Source organism: Wyeomyia smithii, chromosome 2 (genome assembly GCF_029784165.1).
Source record: "Wyeomyia smithii strain HCP4-BCI-WySm-NY-G18 chromosome 2, ASM2978416v1, whole genome shotgun sequence".
In the NCBI taxonomy this organism is placed as follows: domain Eukaryota; kingdom Metazoa; phylum Arthropoda; class Insecta; order Diptera; family Culicidae; genus Wyeomyia; species Wyeomyia smithii.
In genome coordinates this window covers 130,699,642-130,722,094 of record NC_073695.1, presented here as the reverse complement: position 1 = coordinate 130,722,094, position 22,453 = coordinate 130,699,642, and the positions used below count along the sequence as shown (strand labels likewise).

The 22,453-nt window shown below is 40.1% G+C and overlaps 1 protein-coding gene across 2 annotated transcripts in view; it reads left to right on the top strand.

The window, feature by feature from the left end:
* LOC129723338 (unconventional myosin-XV) overlaps positions 1 to 22,453 on the top strand; it is a 545,387-nt gene that overhangs the window by 474,320 nt on the left and 48,614 nt on the right. For both annotated transcript variants that reach the window (XM_055677518.1, XM_055677517.1), the window contains 2 exons: positions 15,560 to 15,876; positions 15,936 to 16,755. In XM_055677518.1, the coding sequence (XP_055533493.1) occupies positions 15,560 to 15,876; positions 15,936 to 16,755 (1,137 nt within the window). The remainder of the gene's footprint in view (positions 1 to 15,559; positions 15,877 to 15,935; positions 16,756 to 22,453) is intronic.

Genomic DNA, 22,453 nt, shown 5'->3' with positions numbered 1-22,453 from the left:
GAATTTTAAGACGACCACTGTTAGTTTCTGGAAAACAACCAAAATAACTAAATACCTCCCAATATGAGTATTTCCGGTGTCAGATTGATGCCAGAAAATTTGCTGAAAATGACCGAATACCACCCAATATGAATATATTCAGAATTAGGGCGATGTACAAAAGCCAAATGTCGAGGATGTTGTCATTTCGATAAAACCAATCATTTCAAACGATTTGTTATTTGACTTTGATCATATCCTATGGCCGATTCGTCGTGTATTTGCAGACTTTAAACACATCGCAAGGAATCAATGAATTTGGAACGTTCAAATAGTACAAAATCACATTTATATTAAGTTGAGACCACATATATCAATCAAAGCAGGTATAGTTTTAAATACCTATAGCCTATAGCCTTTGAATTTCTTTTGGGTTGAAATAATAGACTTTCGTTGTTTTATTAACAATTTAATACACAACGGTGGCTTAAGTTCAATTATAATCAAATCAAATGGGAACGTATAGGGCAGCCAAACTTTGAAACCATGTGTTCAATCATAATTCGTCAGTTAACCCTTAACTAGCCCGCTTATCTGATAAAAATATTGATCAAATCGGTTGTGTAGTTTCTGAGATAATGAAGTTTCGTGATTTTCACATTTTGGTACTTTACAGACGAAATTACAGTCCGATTACAGTAACATTCAATAGGGTGTTACGAGGCAGCTAGACTTATTAGTTGACACTAATTTTGTGGAAATCGGGTCAGCCATCTCTGAGAAAAGTTAGTGAGTTCAAGTAGTTTTCAGAATATGTTATTTTTTCATAGCTGGATTTCACATTTTTAAACATAACAGGCAAAGGAATAGCACAGACAAACAGACGTGCCCACTCGATGACGATTTCATCGACCAGAAAAATAACGATTATTTTGAAATTTTGCTCAGTAGGCAATAATGCCACTAGTGTCGCTATAAGCAAGCGTGCACAGCACATATATTATCAAAGACAAAAACCGTCAGTAATGTCACGGGTGTTAATTCAAGCAAGCACGCGCACCCATTAGCAAAGACAAAAACCGTTTTACGAAAAGAAGTTAATAGGCAATAAGCTCACATGGTGGCGCACTAGTGTAACTTTTCGAATAAGGACGAAGATTTTTCAGGATTTTTCTTCGAAGAGGCACGTCTGTTTGTCTGTGGTAATAGTCTGATTGCAAAACAAATCAATAGGGTCTTATGGGGCAACTAGACCTTCCGTTTGACACTAATTTCATGAAAATCGGTCCAGCAATCTCTGAGAAACATGAGTGAGATTAAGTAGTCTTCAAAACACGTTTCTTGTCATAACTTTTGAACCACAAGTTCAATCTTCATGAAATTTAAAATTCAAGGGTATTTCAGGTAGCCCGTTCATTTGAAATCAATTTTGTTCAAATCGGTTGGGTAGTTTTTGAGATAATGATGTTTCATGATTTTTACATTTTGATACATAACCTCTAAACTAAAAATCCGATTACAATGAAATTTAATAGAGTCTTATGGGACAACGAGACCTTTCATTTGCAATTAATTCCATGAAAATCGGTCTAGCCATCTCTGAAAAAAGTGAGTGAGAATAAAAATCTGCACATACACACACACACACACACACACACACACACACACATACAGAAAATGCTCAGCTCGTCGAGCTGATTCGAGTGATATATGCCATTCGGCCCTTCGGAGCACTTTTATACTTTCGGTTTTGCAAGTGATTTCTATACCTTTCTAGGAGAAAGGCAAAAACAGCCTCATCACTTAAAATTAAAGATATTTTTTACGAAACATTCAAAAGAAAAGTCATTAGCGCTAGGGAAAAACTAGAAAGTCTACAACCACACAGACAAAGAAGAGGATTGATAAACGGTCTAGGAACAGTAATAAAGGAAACTCGCAGGATACTCAGACCAGGAAGACCTACAAATCATACAACACAGCATAGGAGAACTGCAAACACGAAGCAATGACCTTTTTTTTCAAAGGTGGCGGGGAAAACTGCAAACAGACACCTGAGAAGAGAATTCAGGGTGTGGGGATGAGACTAAGGGAGAGATTCTGGGGTAGTTACACTCCCCCAGACACCTACTGATCCCTGTCCCGACCCACTAAAAACCCTCCAGTCTCCAGCCCTGGTCTTCCCGGAACGACGGTTAAGTATTACGTCGGGAAGTGGCTTTTGTGCGTGATGCACCCTCTTTACTCTTATAACCTCCTAGCTAACTACCTGGAGACTGGTAGTTAGCTACCACTGGCGTGTTGGTGATTGACCCGCCACACACGTTGTAGCTCCAGGACAATCTGAGAGGCGGCCGTCTGTCTTTATGTGATCTTTACGTATTTCGTCTCTTTTGTAACTACTATATATATATTTATATATTTATATATATATATATATATATATATATATATATATATATATATATATATATATATATATATATATATATATATATATATATATATATATATATATATATATATATATATATATATATATATATATATATATATATGTATATATATATATATATATGTATATATATATATATATATATATATATATATATATATATATATATATATATATATATATATATATATATATATATATATATATATATATATATATATATATATATATATATATATATATATATATATATATATATCTATATATATATACAATATATATATATATATATATATATATATATATATATATATATATATATATATATATATATATATATATATATATATATATATATATGTATATATTTTTTTTTTTTTTTTTTTTTTTTTTTTTTTTGTTTCAGGTGAAGGGGAAATTTGCATCCAAACCCCTGAGGTGACCAACCTCAGGGAGTGTGGGGTTGGTTTGAATCAGTGACCGGACCCACTAAAACCCCTTCAGTCTCCAGCCCATAATACTCCCCGGGGACCACCGCTAGGTATTGCTTCGGGGAGCGGCTTTTGTGCTCTGTGCACCCTCTTGGTTCTTTAGGTCTTTTTGCTAACTTAGCTAACTAACCTGGAGACTGGCCGTTAGCTAACACTGGCGTGTCGGTGGTCAACCTGTCGCCTGTTTTGCAATTCTAAAACTATTTGAGAGGCGGCTGTACAAACCGCCCTCCAAATGTTTGGGTCTTTACACATCCTCCGAACTAGGTTGTCCGGAGTGGTGTCTGGCCCGCTCACTACCATCATGTCGCTCCGCGCATGCACAAAACGAGGGCACACGAAGAAGACATGCTCAGCAGTCTCTTCCGCATCCGCGCACTCGGGACACATGGGGGACCCCGCATGCCCGAATCTGTGTAGATACTGCCTAAAGCAACCATGGCCTGACAGAATCTGTGTCAGATGGAAGTTCACTTCTCCATGGCGCCTCCCGACCCATCCGGATACATCCGGAATAAGTCGATGCGTCCATCTACCCTTCGCGGAATTGGACCACTCCTGCTGCCATCTGATCATCGAGAATGATCTTCTGGTACCTCGTATGCCCCTTGTGTCACGTTGATCGAAGCATTCTACGTCCTCCTTAATGGCTATGCTGATAGGCAACATGCCGGACAGGACGCAGATTGCGTCGTATGACACAGTTCGATACGCGCTCGCAACCCTCAGGCACATGAGCCTGTAGGTACTTTCCAACTTACTCCGATGTTTACTAGTACCTAGTGCTTTGGACCACACTGGCCCGCCATATCTCAGTATGGACGAAGTCACGCTAGCTAGAAGTTTCCGCTTGCTGCCGTACACTGCTGAGCTATTGGACATCATGCGAGATAATGCTGCAATAGCCATTGAAGCCTTCTTGCAGGCATATTCGACATGGCTCCCGAAGGCGAGCTTGTCATCGATCATCACCCCCAGCAGCTTCAGGGAGCGCTTAGAGGCGATGGTGCAATTCCCGACACTGATCAACGCCTGTTGCTTCGACTTGCGGTTATTGACAACTGAAATCTCCGTCTTATGATGCGCCAGCTCCAGTTTTTTGGAGCGCATCCAGTCCTCGACGACGCTTATAGAGTGCGAAGCCGTCAACTCAACCTCCTCGATCGACTCGCCGTAGACCTCAAGTGTGATGTCGTCCGCAAATCCAACGATCACAACCCCTTGGGGGAGCTTTAGTTTCAGCACTTCATCGTACATGATATTCCACAGTACCGGGCCCAGGATGGAACCTTGTGGAACCCCTGCGGTAATTGGGACACATTTTTGACCCTCGTCTGTGCTGTAAACTAGCACACGATTCTGGAAATAATTTTCCAGAATCCTGTACAAAGACACCGGAATGTCTAGTTTCCGAAGCGAGTGGGCTATGGAATCCCAGCTAACACTATTGAACGCATTTTTCACGTCCAACGTGACGATTGCGCAATAGCGAATGCCCCATCTTTTACGCTGGAGTGCTACCTCTGCTGTTTTGGTGACGGACAGAATAGCATCCACCGTAGACTTGCCTTTTCGGAAGCCGAACTGGTTACTCGACAGACCGTTTGCACATTCGGTGTACCTAACCAGTCTATTGAGAATAACCTTCTCGAGCACCTTACCCGCCGTATCGAGCAGACATATCGGTCTGTATGCCGACGGGTCACCAGGTGGTTTCCCTGTCTTCGGCAATAAGACCAGCTTCTGTCGCTTCCATCTGTCTGGGAATGTACAGTCATCCAGGCACTTCTGCATGACTTCCCGAAATAGTCTGGGGGCCTCTTTGATGGCCTTCTTCACAGCCAGATTCGGAATCCCATCCAATCCCGGTGCCTTGCTCACCTTCAGGGAGTTGGCGATCGCGATGAGTTCCTCATTCGTAACCGTTTCCGCCTCCTCTGCCTCGGCACGGCTAACGCCGTCACTCATATATTGGGTGTTCGGCAGGTTGGCCGACCACCTCTGGTCTGAGTTTGAGATACTGGAACGTCGGTGAAGTGACTCGCCAGCCGGAGGCCAAGGATTTGGCTCGTGGCGTGGAAAGAGTCCCTCTATGATCCGCTCAAGCATCGCTGGTGATTTTTCTGCGGGCGCCATCGCACCCTTAGTCTTGGCCATCACCATCCTATAGGCGTTACCCCACGGGTTAGTGTTGGCACTAGCGCACAGTCTTTCGAAGCACGCACGTTTACTAGCTTTTATTGCTCTCTTAAGCGCCGCTCTTGCGGAACTGAATTCCCCTCGACGATCTTCCCTTTCTTCGTCGGTTCGCGCACGTTGAATCCTTCTTCTCGCTTGAAGACACGCTCTGCGGAGGTCCGCTATCGCGTCGGTCCACCAGTAGGACTGGTGGCCTTCCATGCCTAGGCTGGCGGTTCCTAGGCATAGTGGCGTCGCACGCCCGCGAAAGTATGGCAACAAGTTGATCAGCGCTCGGGTTACGAATTCTGCTTGCCTCGTGTTCTAGTCTAATTGCTTCCGCAAATACCTCTTCGTTGAAGTGTGATATCCTCCACCCGCGAGGAGCTGGAGTGTTAATTCTACTCGCCACATGCGGTCTCGTTTTACAGTCTACGCTATAACAGACCGCCAGATGGTCGCTATGAGTGTAGCCATCGTCTACCCTCCAGTTCGTGATCAATCCTGGACTACAGAATGTCACATCGATGATCGACTCCGCGCCGTTTCTACTGAAGGTGCTCTTCAAGCCGACGTTGGCCAGATCTATGTTGAGCTTCGCCAAAGCCTCCAACAAGATCCGGCCTCTCTGGTTTGTGCGTCGACTTCCCCACTCAGTTGCCCATGCGTTGAAGTCGCCCGCCACTACCAACGGTGATAGACCGATCAGCTCCCCGGTGGCTCGGTCGATCATCCTTGCGAACTGCTCGGTAGACCAACGAGGCGGAGCATAGCAGCTGCAGTAGTACACTCCGTTCACCTTGGCAACCGCGTATCCTTCGTTTGAAGTTGACACTATCTCTTGAACCGGGAACCTGCTCGTCGTCCATATTGCCGCCATACCGGACCCGTCCGAAATCCAGTTACCGTTTCCGGAAGGAATTCGGTAGGGGTCCGAGATTATGGCGATGTCCGACAACGACTCAGTGACTGCTTGGTATAGCAGTTGCTGAGCCGCGAAGCAGTGGTTCAAATTTAGCTGTGTCACTCTCACGCCCGTGGCTTGCTAGTCGGCTTACCGGCCGTGCACCTCGGGCCTCCCATTATGTGCTTTGCGTCACGCTTCCCGGCGCACGCCAAGCACTTCGGGGGCTCTCCGCAGTCTTTGCTTTTGTGGCCTGCAGCACCACACCGCCTGCATAGGGAGCTCCTGTCAGGCCCCTTGCAGCTAAAGGACTTGTGTCCTTGCTCGAAGCATCGAAAGCAGACCTCCGGCGGCTGGTAGATGCTGAGTGGGCACATTGACCAGCCCACTTTGAGCCTCGCTACCTTTAGCGCCTGGTTTGCGTCTACTGACGAAAGCCTGACAGTGGCGGTCTGGGTTCCTACTGGGCCTTTGCGCAGTCGAACTGCCTCTGGTGCCACAACCACTTCGCACTGCTCCTTGAGGGCATCCACGACTTCGCATGCCTCGGTGACTTCGTCCAGGTATTTAAGTTGTAGGGTTACCTGCGACGTGAGTGCCCGAACCTGCACTCTATCTCCAAGCGCCTCTTGGGCCAATGCCCGATAGGCTGGGCCCTTGTTTCTGGCTTCTTTGCGGAGCTCAACGATCATTTCTCCCTTGCGGGATCGGCGGATGCTACGCACATCTGCCCCCAATATATATGTATATATATATATATATATATATATATATATATATATATATATATATATATATATATATATATATATATATATATATATATATATATATATATATATATATATATATATATATATATATATATATATATATATATATATATATATATATATATATATTTATATATATATATATATATATATATATATATATATATATATATATACATATATCCTCAATAGAACTAGACATGGACGTATAAGCTTTCTGTGAAACTAACCTGGACCAGTCTGTGTTGGACTCATCATTGTTTCCGCCTTGCTTTACCGTTTCTCGCTGCGACAGAGACACATCCAACAGTGATAAGCAATCTGGAGGAGGTGTTCTAGTTGCGGTCCACAACCGTTTCGTAAGCACCGAACATGCAAAAGCTGAAAAGAACGAAGCGATTTGCATGAAATTATCAACGGCCAATGGAGCACTGTATATGTGCTGTGGTTATATTCCACCTACCTCTAGTATTGACCGCTACCGGTCGTTTGGTGATATGAACCTGCCGAATTTGAAATGGAATCAGTCTTACTGTGATTCAAATAACCATTTTGACGTACCCAATCAACTCAGCTCACAGCGCGAAATAGCCATTGTTGATGGTTTTCTATCGGCTGGCCTAATGCAAATTTGCTATTTCCCAAACAATAACAACTGCTTCCTTGACTTGATATTCACTACCGATACTGACATCTGTCAACTATCATTAACGGATCCATTGATGAGGAACGAAGCTCACCATAATGCGATGTTATTAACAGTCAGCGTAAGCAAAACGGACGAATGCAAATCGGGTGTGTTCAAAAAGCATTTGAACTTACAAGCAATGGATATCGATAGCGTGCGGAATGAATCTGCGAACGTTATATGGGACGATATTTTCATATCACAGGAATAATTTCAACTCAACGCGGAATACTATCAACCACGAGCGGCAAGCATACGTAACTTTTTACAATCATTAGACGTTTTGAACATTGATTGGTACGAGGTGGCTATCGAACATGCAACTGATTATAAATCATTGCTGTTTTATTTAATTGTTTTTGATACATTTTCTCGTCACGCTCCAATCGTGACAAAACAACGAAGATCATCGCATAAATATCCTGAATGGTTCACGACTGCGCTTGTTAACCTAATGAAAGAGATAAGGAGTGCTTTGAAACGAATGCGTCGCTCAGCGTCTCATGAAAATGTATCAAACTACAAAGAAGTACTGCGTACGTTTAAAGCGGTCCACAGGGAAGCGTATCAGGTCTATATATCCGATATTCAAAACAGCTTGAAAAGTATCCCAAAATCGTTCTGGAAATTTAAAAAAGGCAGGAGACAGAATGTTGGTGTCCCAGAAATCGTGAAATACAATGGTGTCGCTTCTACTGATGCTCAATCATCGACGGAACCTTTTGCGGCGTACTTTAAAAGCGTGTTTACTGAGAATACCGACGAAAGTAGCAAACCGATGTTTAACGATGGAGTAATATATCAGTTGTCGCACATTAGCGTGGAAAGTAGTATTCGAGAACTAGACACGAGAAAGTCCACTGGCCCAGATCAATTATCGAACCAACTTTTAAAACAGTTTCAGCAGGAATTTGTAAGACCTCTTACATGGCTGTTTAACTCCTCGCTTGCGTCCGGTCATTTTCCGTCAATTTGGAAAATATCGCAAATTACGCCGGTGCATAAAAAAGGTGATGATGTAGAAAATTATCGAGGAATTGCAATACAATCAACTGTCCCGAAGCTTTACGAATCACTAGTGTATAAAAAGCTTTATGAAACAATCGCTAATCAGATTTCTCCAGTGCAGTATGGATTTTTGAAAAACAAATCCGTTGTTACAAACCTTTGTGAGTTTACCGCTTTGGTTACGGACTACATCTCCAAAGGGTTTCAAGTTGATTGTATCTACACGGTGACAAAAAAGTCCGGTCACACTTTTTTGGGGTCACCTGTAGCCTACACGTTGCATCTCTTTGGTGCCATCTATATGTCAAATGAAAGGGTTAACTTTGCTGCCCAAAGTGGCTGAGTTTCGTTTCTATGCAGTTTGTTTACATTGAGTTGTGAGCCATGGCAGAGTTAAGAGCAGCTGTTATCGCTGAATATGTGAAAGGGTACAAACCCGGACACATTTTCAAACACCTAAAACCGCTCGGAATCAACTGGAAATTCGTGTACCGGACCATAAATCGGTACCTAGAGACCGGAGGCACCGAGGACAAGGCACGATCAGGACGACCAAGGTCTGTGAGAACTCCAAGGCTGAAAAAGATTATGTGAGACCGGATTCGCCAGAATCCCGCCCAATCTGCACGGAAGCTGGCCAGGAACCTAAAAATGAACCGACAATCAATCCGTCTGTTTCTGCGCAAGAATTTAAAACATACACCGTACAAAAACAGGTGGCTCATGGGGTTACCAAAGCTACAAAGGACAAGAGGTACCAACGGTCGCGGGAGTTGCTCGGTTGGCGCGCAGATGACGAGATTATTTTTTCGGATGAGAAGCTGCTTGTTTTGGAGCAAACAGTCAATCGCCAAAATGATCGAGTTTGGAGTGTGTGCCTCCAGCAAGCTTCTGCGGGCAAGCTGAACGTTTCCCGGTTTCAAAATAAAACGTCGGTGATGGTTTGGGGAGCCATTTGCAAGAGAGGTAAACTGCCTCTTATTTTTATCGATAAAGGGGTCAAAATCAACGCAGCGTACTACCTGGACACGGTTTTGAAAAAAAAATTCTGCCTCAAGCTGAACTATTGTTTGAAGACGATTACTACTGCTTCCAGCAAGATGGCGCCCCATCCCACACCGCAAAGGTTGTTCAGGCGTGGTGTGAGGAAAACTTGACCGAATTCATTTCGAAGAATGAATGGCCTCCGTCGTCTCCGGACCTGAATCCACTGGATTATTTCGTGTGGGGATACATGATGTCGAAGCTGAACGACTATAAAATAACAAATTTGTAGCAATTTAAGCGAGTTACCACGAAAATCTGGGACGAGATGCCGATGGAGCACGTGCGCGCCGCTTGCGACGACTTTCCGAAACGTCTAAAGCTGGTTCGATCAGAGAAAGGTGGTGTAATTCCGAGATATCGTCTGTGAAGTATCCTTATGAGTTACTGAATGAATAAAGCTATGAAAGCCAGATTTAGATTTTCTTCTTATTCTTTGAAATATTGAGATTTTCCTGTGTGACCGGACTTTTTTGTCACCCTGTATACATAAATGAGCAAAGCCTTCGTCGCTGTTAGCATTGATAGTATATTAAGGGAAGTAGCAGATGCAGGAATTCGTGGCTTGGTCTAAAATTGGCTCATTTTGAAGTACTCTTAGAGTAGAATAATACTACAAATTTTCAGGAAAATCCATCAAGTCTAGCAGGAGTTATTGCACTTTTTAGTATTTGGACGTTTTTGGACATATCATTTTCAAGGGCCGTTTTACCCCACTTAACCTCAATGAAAAAATTTGAAATTTGGCAAAACTTCCTACCTTGAATAGACAAACAAACGCTGAAAATTTCAGCTCAATCGGAGAACATCGTAACAACGCACCTCAGAAAGGTGGTTGCGGTTCACGCGAACTGTCTCTTAAGGTTTTATTGTCTAAAATATGAATATACGTTTAATCGGTTGCCTGAATCTGTCTTCTTTCGGAAATATCGAAAGCCGACTTTTACGGTGGAATATGAAAATGTTCCACTGAGGGTAAAGCCGCCCACTATACATGGGGTAAAATCGTCACGTATACAACTGTTTGTTGTTTTACTACAAGAATCAAATGCCTCGACTTTATAAAGGGAATATTAACAGGATCAGTAAAGCAATTTCAAACCACATAGGACAACGATGTTTATTGACTATTTTTGAATTGGTTAAGGCTTTTCTAGTAATATTTTTTTAACAAGACTATTTTTTGGAAAAAAATAACTTGTGTAAAAATGGTCTTAATGAACAAACATAATTTCAGAGCCAGGACGGTTTGTTGAAAATACTAGTTTTGTTCTTCCGAAAAATGGTATACACTGTGAAAAATTGTTAAAGGAAAGATAAAGTCATAAAATTAAAATTAAAATTTTTTTAAATGCATTTCAAAATAATTATGAAAAATCGTCAAAAGGTAAGCTAAACTTTGATGGTTGTTGGATCAGGTTATAATAAAAGTTTTAATAGCTCAGATTTTTAATAGTAATTTTGTTCTTCAAAAAATAAAATGAAAATAGAATATTAAAAAAAATAATAATCATATTTATTACTCTATATATTATAAATCTTCGAAAAAATCATGCAGACAGGATTAATGAGTATTTATTTCAAGCTTAAAGGCAGGTGTATTATAAATTGAATATCTTGAAATACCCAATTCTGAAAATTCGATTTATTATGAAAACCACAAAAAGTTACCTAAACATTGATTTATACTTGAATAGTTAAAAAAATTAAAACTCAGAAATATTTTTTTTTCAGATTTTTCACAGTGTATTTTTTTTAAGAAAAAAAAAATACATTCTACAACTTTGCCAAAGACACTGTACCGATAAAATCAACCGTTTTGGCCCTAAACAGATGGTGGGTGATCTTACCCCGCTGGTGGGCGGGCTTACCCCGCATGAAAAAGATCTGCAAATTTTCAATGTTTTTTTTTAATTAAAAAAAAACAGAAAATAAACAAAACATTCCAGTAATTTGTTTTTAGATGCGGGTATTGAATAGAAGAGCATTTTAGCAAACAACAAATGAAATTGCAGCCGCAACTTTTTTTTCTATAAAATGAATTGCTTAAGGGGGCGGTCTTACCCCGCTTACCCCTACATGGAAATTCTACGAGCATGAGAAAGATTTCTCTCGTCGGTTGAAAAAAAAGCGCGCGAACAGGAAGTCTTTATCTTCTTCTTCTTCGGTTTGAGTTTGTTGGCCTGAGCACAGAAAGTCTGACTATATCGAGCCTCTGTCCAACCTGACAATATCGCCTAATTATAATTCTCGCCAAACACGTGAAAATTCCCAAGTAACACACAAAACATGTTAGAAAATAATTCACAATGACAGTAGTCATATAAGAATACTATAAGCGCAATTTAAAACTTGTGTTGTTATATACTTGTTCTCGAGATGTTATTTCATAGCATAAGTGTATTTGATATAATATCGAATATAAACTGCTTCTGCTTATCTGTAAATTGTGTTTATGATGTTATCAAAACAGTACAGAAAGCAACTTAAAATACAACATTTGCGAGATTTGCGTTTTGAAGTAGAATACTTCTCTCAGGAAGTTCGGCTACATAGGGATGTGAAATGAAAATCTAAAACTGAAAAAAGTGAGAAATATGTCCAATTTCAAATGCTAATAAATCGGTTAGTTTTCGATGGATTTCCTTCGTTTTTGCAGCAATCGATTAAAAAATCTTCTAAGATTCCTACCAAATGCATGAAATTGCAATTTTATCATTCGAACTATTGTACTATTGAAAATTCTTAAGCCTTGTCAAAACACAAAATTCGACCTCTTATTGGTCGTTATACCGCGCTTTCCCAAGCACGGTCGGCAGAGTTATAAACCTAGTAAATTGGGAATCATCATTTGGCCTACATAAGAGCTTCATCAGATAATAAACAGACAATTCATCGGATATTAAATTGAACAACTGAAATTTGAAGAACACAAATGACTATTTGAAGAGTTAATATTTTCTCGTTTTGCGCTATAATCCAAAGTTAATTATCTTCATCTACATGCATAATTTGACTATTATTACGTGTTTGCGTCGCTTAGTGTTTGGCTACGGTCATGCAGAACGCAAATAACGGCGCGAGGCGATTCCGCAAGACGAAATCTGTTGACATGTATAGCTCTACTTCGCCTTAAAAAGAGCTGTAAATTTCACCACGGTAAGGCGAATCGCATCGCGCCGTCATTCGCGTTCTGCATGACCGTATCCTTTGTTCCGTTCCCGTTTAACGATGTCGTATTTAATGTGCATATTACAATTCGGCAGCACTTCAACTTTTCATTTGCACAAAATTTAAAAATATTCAATGAACTTCATTCAAAATATCAAACAAAAAGAAATTACAATACTGCCATTGAACGGTCAACGTTTATTCACTAGAAAAAATGACTGACACGCAAGCAGCCGGGTTATCTTTCTTGTAAAAGTATTCTACTTCAACCTTGCGGTCGTGGCTTTGCATACAACCTTCTTGTGATTTTTCATCAGTAATTCAACCACATTTCGAACACAAACTCATTTTTTCCTGGTTTTGGAGATGTTTTTCAATTGTCCTCCAGATGTTTTCACTATGTATTAGAAAAACTGTGTATGAAATGCCCAGCCGGGGCAGCCGCGCGCGTTCAATATTATACGCCTAATAACAATACTACGTACCTGTAAAGTACTTTTCCTATTATTGGTATTCGAAAACCAACGTAAAACTACTTGATCAAATTGTTAATGAAATTATTTAAACGATTTTAATAAACCTATTCGAGGTGGGTCAAAATGCGCCATGAAAAGGTAAACAAAACGCTTACAGTGTAACCAATAAAACTCTAATTTTTGTTACCGTTTATCTAACAACATTTTCTAGTTTTGAATTATTTTATGTATAGATAACGTTGAAACTATGCGAAAATAATTTTAATATTCAAGCGACAGAAACAAATAATTTTGACAGGTTGAACATTGCTTTTCATCATCAATTTACAATTGATTAAAAGTGCCACTGACAAAAACGATCATCGAACTGGTTGCACTGCGCGTAACAATACATTTGCGCATGCGCTGGGTAAATGTTATCATAGCAACGCATTTGCGCATGCGCTTTGTTATAGCGAATTCTGACCCACGAATGCGCGAATTTCTTCATTACACTGGGTCAGTGCAGATCTACCCAAGGAAAAAAAAGAACATTGCGGTTTACTACGCATGTAAGAAACAGATGCCAAATAGTTGTTTACGAACTAAGCCCAGGTGGGGTAAACTAGAGATCCTCAGAGGGAGAGATAAGCGATGAAAAAAACCGCTGATTTGGCAACTAGGTTTCACATATCAGAGGTGCCAGATCTCTTCTCAAAGCGCAATGTTGACTAACTTTTTAATTCGGCTCGTATAGCTGATGGTGACGGTGGAAGTCCTGGGGAATAATAAAGTGCATCACAGAAACCGTGAAGGTGTTAAATTTTATGTTTATGTTTAATTTTATATACTTTCATCATTACTCTGTAGACCATACAAAGGGTTTGTGAACCACCAGTTAAAAATCACTGTGATGAAGCAACTTTGGAGCATTCTCAATTCATGTTTTAGCAATAGAACATCAAAAACGTGTAAATATAAATATATTCTTTATAGAACCTTATTGCAATACCTTTCAATGTGTTACCTCTCTTGTTCGTTTGGCTTGAATTTTGACATGTTCGTTTGGCTCACAACACTCTCTTCGCATATCTCTCCCTCTGAGTATTGCTAGGGTAAACTGACTCTTCGCAATGAAATAAATCAGTGAACATTCTGTAATGCATAATCTATTTTCCACTGATTGACAAATAGAAAACCATATCCAATGAATGGTGCATATTTTTTTCAGAAGTAAAACTTAATGTTTCACCATGAAATTTGACGCGCACGTAAAACTTCGTAATAAAAGCATCAAATGGTTGATTTATTTTTGTTTCTTATTTGATTATTCGAAACGCCATAATCACTATTTTTTCCATTATTGTTCCTGATATAAATAAGTGTCGTTCTGCGATATGTTTATTGTGAAGTTTTATGCTTGCGTTAACGATGTTTTGATTAGTTAGCAATTACAACTTAAAAATAACCTTTTTTCAACATATTTCTACCATATTGGTACACGAGATGTATTTTACAGCTTCGGTCTAACATGTTGGCTTGCTTTCATGAAGTTTTATAATACTTCATGAAGTACCAGTACTAGTTCTAGTAGCCTTTAATTTTTGCGCTTTTCTGGTGATCAACGTGTGTTACTTGGGAAGGGTCCATGTGACACATGTAAACAAGCCGTTTTCTCGTTTTTTGATTGATGCAAACGAAATCTACCCTTACCAATACGATTTGTTGATTGAAGAATTTAATTTCATTCAAACAATCTCATTACGGATAGATTAAGCTTATATTCATAAAAAACGTGAAGTTGTGGCATGTTTACAAATGGCACATGGGCCCTTTTCACATGTTTGGCGAGAATTCCATGGAGAGAACTTCATATGTTATTCATATGTTACTCACGCCAGTTTTATTATAATAGAAACTTATTTTTGTTAGAAGGAGAGTCAACAGGGGTTCTGTAGAATTCAGATTGAAGGAAGGGTACGTGGTGGGGAACCTGAGAATAAACCCATGCTAAAGTCCTTTGACAACCAAATGGTTTGATTCTACTAAGATTCGAACCCACGACCACCCGCTTACCAAAGCGAACTCTGTAACCTTACGGCTACGGAGCTCCCCTCTCCTCGCCTTACATATACATACTGTTATTTCTCTCTGCGCATGCTTGAGAACATAAAAAAATCAAAAATTTCAATTAGGGGCCATTCACATACCAAGTGGACAGATTTTTAACGATTTTGATCCCCCCACCCCTCCGTGAACAAATTACCATATAAATTCTTTTTTTGTAAGGACCGTGAACATTAACCCCCCCCCCCCCTCAGCTGTCCACGTGGTATGTGGATGGTCCTTATTCCCACCTATGTTCAATTCGTTTGTTTACTTTAAATTTATTCGTTTTTTTTTTACTTTATAGCACTGTCACAAGCATCTGGCGTTACGCGATGAGGTTTATTGTCAATTGATAAAACAAACAACAGCCAATCGTTCATCCTGTCCTGAGTCATCCCAAAGAGCATGGCGATTACTAAGCATTTTAGCAGCATATTTTGGCTGTTCTGATGCTTTGCGCCCTTATTTGATAGAACACCTTACCTCAGCGGCGTCCGACCGTCGAAGACCATGTCATGGAACTGCCGCTGTTTGCCTTACCAATCTTCGTAAAACAGCCCGCTGTGGAGGACGGAAAAATGTTCCCAGTGTCGAGGAAGTTACTGCAGTGTCTGCTGGACGGTAATATTATGCCAATATTTTTATACACTCATTAAGCTCCAGCTAATTGTATCTTACAGTTCTGCAAGGAGACAGATATATCGATTACCAGGAGGAGCAGAACGTATAGTAAACACTCGCTGTTCTACCGTTGTTGGAGATGTAATTACTGAATTGTGCTCACTTTTGGGAATAGAAATTCCGGCAGAACAACAAGAGTTCTCATTATATTGTATTGTTCAAGGAGATGCATTTACGATGCCACTGGCGGCCGATGAATATATACTAGATGTAACAACTGAACTACTCAAATCGGGACAACCATTTTATCTTATTTTTTGTCGTTCCGTGTGGCATTTCTCTCTTAAACGTGATCCAGCACCAACTCCTTTATATGTAGAAGTCCTATTTAACCAAGTAGCTCCAGATTACTTAGAAGGATTGCTTTTGGAATTGCCAAATGGAGGAGCTCCAACTCCAGATTTTGTTCGTGACATGGCTAGGATTGCAGCTATATTACACAGAGCAGCCGATTTGAACCATTTACCAGCGATGAAAGAGATAAAATTTCTTTTGCCCAAACCAGCACTATCTCTTCGGGAACTTAGGCCTGCTCAGTGGGTAGCATTAGTACAATCTGCATGGCCTACTATTGCTGGATTGAGTCCCATACAAGTAAAAGCACAATTCTTAAATGTGTTATCTACATGGCCGCTGTTTGGAAGTAGTTTCTTTGCTGTAAAACGTGTATGGTCTGAAGAAAACCCAGCAGACGAGATCAGTCCTATGTGCAGAGAGTTGATACTAGCTCTCAATAGGCGGGGAGTGCTATTTTTGGAACCAAACACACATGAGACAATGCAACACTGGCCATTTAACGAAGTTATTTCCACTAGGAAGGTTAGTATTCCCAAGAACCTATTAACTTTTTATAGACTGTTTTGAAAATTATAAATAACCTTTCAATCCTAAATAAAACAAAATATATAGGAGTTTTTTGATCATAGTATTCTCAAGTATGCTTGATAGATAGGCAGGCAACAAGACCAACTAAGTGCGGTGAGCGTTCTACGTCTACATACAGTTCTAGTGATAAAGACTGTTCTTCTGGAAACAATAATCGTACAAATAGTGCAAGCTCAAATTTGAAGTTCTTTTGCTATCTAGAATACTGCCTAAGATCGCAATTTGTCACATTTGCAAAAACTGTTGTTCGAGAAAACGACACTTTTATATTTCTCCAAAAATGATTTGTCCCAATATATCTTGCAAATGGATAGTTCAACTAAACTATTTTACTATTATACTTAACGAATGAAAAAAGTACCACTTTGTACAATGTATGCATTGAAGATCACTTTTTATTTTAAATTTGTTGAAATTTTTACGATACCGTTATGCCGCCACTTTCAAACTGCGAATACTATATCAGAGTGAAACTGAAATTTTCCTTGGATTCAATGATTTTTTGATAAAAATGTTGGAAAAGTTAAGTGGTGTCATGCGGTTATTTACGCTATGTGACAAAACACAACTGTTTTTTGACGTAGAACTACGTCTCTCAGGAAGTTCGGCTACATACTTGGCTACATAGGGATATAAAATGAAAAACTAAAACCGGAAAAAGTGAAAAATATGTCTAATTTCAAATGCTAATAAATCGGTTAGTTTTTGATGGATTTCCTTCGTTCTTGCAGCAATAGATTAGAAAATCTTCTAAGATTCTTCCCAAATGCAGAAAATTGTAATTTTATTATTCAAACTATTGTACTACTGAAAATTGTCAAGCCTTGTCAAAACGAAAAATTCCACCTCAGATTGGTCGTTCTATGATTGCTTCCCAAGCACGGTCGAAAGAATTATTTGAAATGTGCTATTTGGTCTATAATAAGAAGCGGATAGCGGCCACAGCTGTGGCATGGCAACAGATAGCGCAGCAGTTGCAGCGGATCTTAGCATCGATAGTAGCTGAGCCAGCTGATGCAGTGGGGCACTTCCTCTAGTGAAATGCTGTCTCTGTGCGTTAGCGAGGACTAGTGAATACATCCAATGAAAAGTTGCCTAATTTTGACAACACGCCAACGTTCTGGAAAGCTGGCATTCAAAATACTTGAGCCGTCTAGTTTTGAGTTAATCGGCATCTTATCCGATATTGAATTAAACAGCAAATTTTTTAGCAAGCCTTTTTAGAATGAAATAAATACCTGAGTTAATATTTACTCGTAAATTAATCCACTAGTGCCCAGTGCCGCCTTTAGACGGTCTTCAGTTGAACCTCTTAAATGCTTCAATAAATTCTTAAAAATCGTTTATACAGATTCATCGTGATTTTTTCGAAGTCCGTCTAAAAAATAATTTGGGCACTAGAGGGTTAATTCTTCAAATTTGGAACAGTTATAAATTTGACTTCATCTACATGTCTCAGAACGTGCTGAATCATCTTTTCCTTCAGTAATAAGCACAACACCCGAACAGCTTTTATTATCTGCATAAAAGTTATGTTATCGAATAATCAGACCTATTTTTTTGTTCACACAACATTTATTTGACACAGCACAATACAAATTATTGTTTTACGGAACCAACTATAATCGATTAATCAGACCTTAACAATTGTAAAGCCTGATATGACAAGCAACTATATTATTGGAAATGGTCAATCCTCGTTGAAACGCAAATTTCGATTGACCTGATTGGCCGTTATATGATTGCTTTCCCAAGCACGGTCGAGAGAGTTATAGACCTAGAAATTCGGAATGTACTATTTGTCCTATATAAAAGCCTGTTTCAGTCGAAACTGCTCATATTAGTTCTAGACAACAACTACAACAATCCTTAGTTAACAACAGCAGCTGTGGTAGCGGATAGCATCAGCAGCAGTAGTGGTATCAGCAGCAATATTTGGGCCAGCTGGTGCAGCGGCACTTTCTCTAGTAAAAGCTGCCTATGTGCAGTAGCGAGCAGCATCAATAGTAGGAACATTAGTCGGCACTTCCTCTAATGAAAAGTTGCCGTCTTTTGACAACACACAAACGTTTTGGAATGCTGGTTTTTAAAGTATATGGGCCGTCAAATTTTCAGTGAGAAAACAGTTTTCAACTGTGTTATTAGAGAAATGCCTTAATCTGCTTTGTCGGGGTAGCACACCGATGCGATCAACATTAAATCCGATATGCAATTGAACAACAACAGTTCTTATAAGGACAACAAACAAATTATGGAAGATTTGATATTTTCTCGTTTTGCGCTAGAATTAAAAGTAAAATGTTATTTTAATCTGCATGCACTTTGACTGTTGAAACTTGTTTGTGTTGCATAGTGTTTGTTTCATTCCTGTTCAGTGTTGTAAGTGCAAACTAAAATTCGGAAGCACTTCAGTTTCTCTTTTACACAAAATTTTAAACATATTCGATACAAGTAATGCAACAAACAACCTTATGTAGTTCTACGTCAACCCTGCGGTCGTGGCTTTGCATACAACTCTTGTGATTTTTTCACAACATTTTTTGAACAAACATAGGCATATTTTTGAGATGTAAAAAATAAATACTATTCTAGGCATTTATTCATAAAAACACCAAACCCATAAAATGTCGAGTGTTACAGCTATGCGATCATAGGTCAGAATAGTGGCGTGGGAAATAAGCGGATCGTTCGGAACCTTTTTTTTTAAGGTTTAAATTAGTTTATTTGACACGGCACGATACATTTTCTGTTTTACTGAGCCAAGTACAATTCGTATTAATTCTACGTTAGCAGGGAAAAGAGGGAGGCCTTTTCTTTATTCTCGCGGCCGACTACGAGCTAGTGGGGATTTAAGGTGAGAGGAGGGGAGATACAATTTTGACTTAAAACTATTTTGGAACTTTGTTTTTCAACTGGTAGAGCAATTGTATTCTTGTTTGTTGTGGGTTCAAAATATTTGTGTAAGCATAGATGCGGGCTCTTCGTTTCCGTGTCTTCAGCATAGCATATTTGTATCCTTAATCTGACAAATAGACAAAGAAAATTTTAAATTTTAATGTCAGCGTTTTTAAGAAAGCAGTATAGCTGTGTCATGTACTGGAGATCACCGCTTCCCAGAATGTCTCTAACGGGTACGTTCGGTTGTTTTCCTCGGGCCCGAAGGGAATCTATAAGCTCGGACCTAACACCACAGTATTCGGTACACGACCAAACAACATGCTCGATGTCATGGTAGCCATCGCCACAAACGCAGTGATTACTGTCTACAAGCCCTATACGAAAGAGATGCGTGTTTAACGTGTAGTGATTGGACATAAGTCTGGACATCACGCGAATGAAGTCCCGACTGACATCCAACCCCTTGAACCATGCTTTCGTCGATACCTTAGGAAAAATGGAATGTAGCCACCGTCCCAGTTCATCTGAGTTCCATGATGATTGCCAACTGTTGAGTGTTCTCTGACGCAAAATGCTATAAAATTCATCATAAGCAATTGGTCTTTCATAAATATCGCCATCAATAGCACCCACCTTAGCAAAAGAGTCAGCCTTTTCATTACCCGGAATCGAGCAATGAGAAGGGACCCACGCTAAGGTAACCCGGTAATTTTTATCTGTTAAAGCACTTAAAAACCGCCGTATTTTCCCCAGGAAATACGGGGTGTGCTTCACAGGCTTCATCGATCGCAGAGCCTCAATGGCACTGAGACTATCTGTGAAGATGAAGTAGTGGTCTGTGGGTAGGGTTTCGATGATACCAAGAGAGTACTGAATAGCAGCAAGTTCTGCGACGTACACGGAAGCAGGAGTATCGAGTTTGTAGGAGGCGGTAAAATTTTCGTGGAAAACACCGAAGCCAGTGGACTCATCTAGATTAGATCCGTCAGTGTAAAACCTTTTAACATAACTAACATGTTTAAACTTATTCGAAAAAATCTTAGGGATCTCTTGGGGTCGCCATTGATCCGGGATACCAATAATATCTTCTTTCATGGTGGTGTCGAAGTATATAGCATTATTAGAAGTATCTAAAAGTGCGACATTGGAGGAATCGTATGAAGAAGGATTAATATCTTGAGCCATATAGTCAAAATATAAAGTCATAAATCTGGATTGAGATTGAAGGTCGACCAACCTCTCGAAATTTTCAATTACTAATGGGTTCATAACTGTGCATCGAATTAGCAACCGGTAAGAGAGATTCCAAAAACGATCTTTCAACGGAAGAATACCCGCTAACACTTCAAGACTCATCGTATGGGTCGACTGCATGCAACCCAAGGCAATACGCAAACAACGATATTGTATTCTCTCTAATTTTATAATGTGCGTGTTCGCGGCGGAGCGAAAGCAGAAACAGCCGTACTCAAGAACTGACAATATCGTTGTTTGGTAAAGCCTTAGAAGGTCTCCTGGGTGGGCTCCCCACCAGGTTCCGGTAATCGTACGAAGAAAATTAATCCTCTGTTGGCATTTTCGTGTCAGATACCTAATATGACAAGCCCAGGTGCATTAAGAGTCGAACCAGACCCCGAGATATTTAGCGACTAAAACCTGAGAGATCGTTTTACCCGTTAGTAGGAGCTGCAGCTGAGCTGGGTTATGCTTCCTAGAAAAAACGACCAACTCAGTTTTCTCCGGAGAGAATTCGATACCCAGCTTAAGAGCCCATTCAGACAAATTGTCTAAGATATCTTGCAATGGTCCTTGCAGATCGCTAGCATCGCTACCAGTAATGGATACAACGCTATCGTCTGCAAGTTGCCTTAGCGTGCATGAATTTGCAAGACATTCATCGATGTCATTGACGTAAAAATTATATAAGAGAGGACTTAAACATGAGCCCTGGGGAAGGCCCATGTAACTAACTCGGGAAGTTGTCGAATCGCTATGTGAGAAATACATATGCTTTTCTGACAACAAATTGAGCAAAAAGTTATTCAGATTTAGTGAAAGTCCCTGCGAATGAAGTTTCGCGCTTAAAACTTCTACAGAGACAGAGTCAAAAGCCCCCTTAATATCCAAGAACGCAGAAGCCATTTGCTCTTTTCGAGCAAATGTGAGTTGAATTTCAGTAGAAAGCAACGCTAGGCAATCGTTCGTCCCTTTGCCCCGGCGAAAGCCAAATTGAGTATCCGAAAGTAAACCATTTGTTTCGACCCATTTGTCTAACCGTAAGAGGATCATTTTCTCCATTAATTTCCGGGGCAAGAGAGCATAGAAATCGGCCTATAAGAATTATGATCAGAGGCAGGTTTTCCGGGTTTTTGAATCGCAATGACTTTTACCTCCCTCCAGTCGTGCGGAACAATGTTTAGCTCAAGAAACTTGTTGAACAAGTCCAACAAGCGTCTTTTTGCAGAGTCGGGTAGATTCTTTAACAAGTTGAATTTAATACTATCCAACCCTGGAGCTTTATTGTTGCACGACAGGAGAGCCATTGAAAATTCCAACATCAAAAATGGAGGCTCTTCCGTAGTTACTATAAACGCGTCGCGAAAGGTTTTCTGTTCCGGTACAGAATCCGGACAGACCTTTTTGGCAAAATCGAGTATCCAGCGATCTGAATACTCCTCACTCTCATTCGAAACGTCACGGTTCCGCATGCGCCTGGCGGTATCCCAAAGAGTGC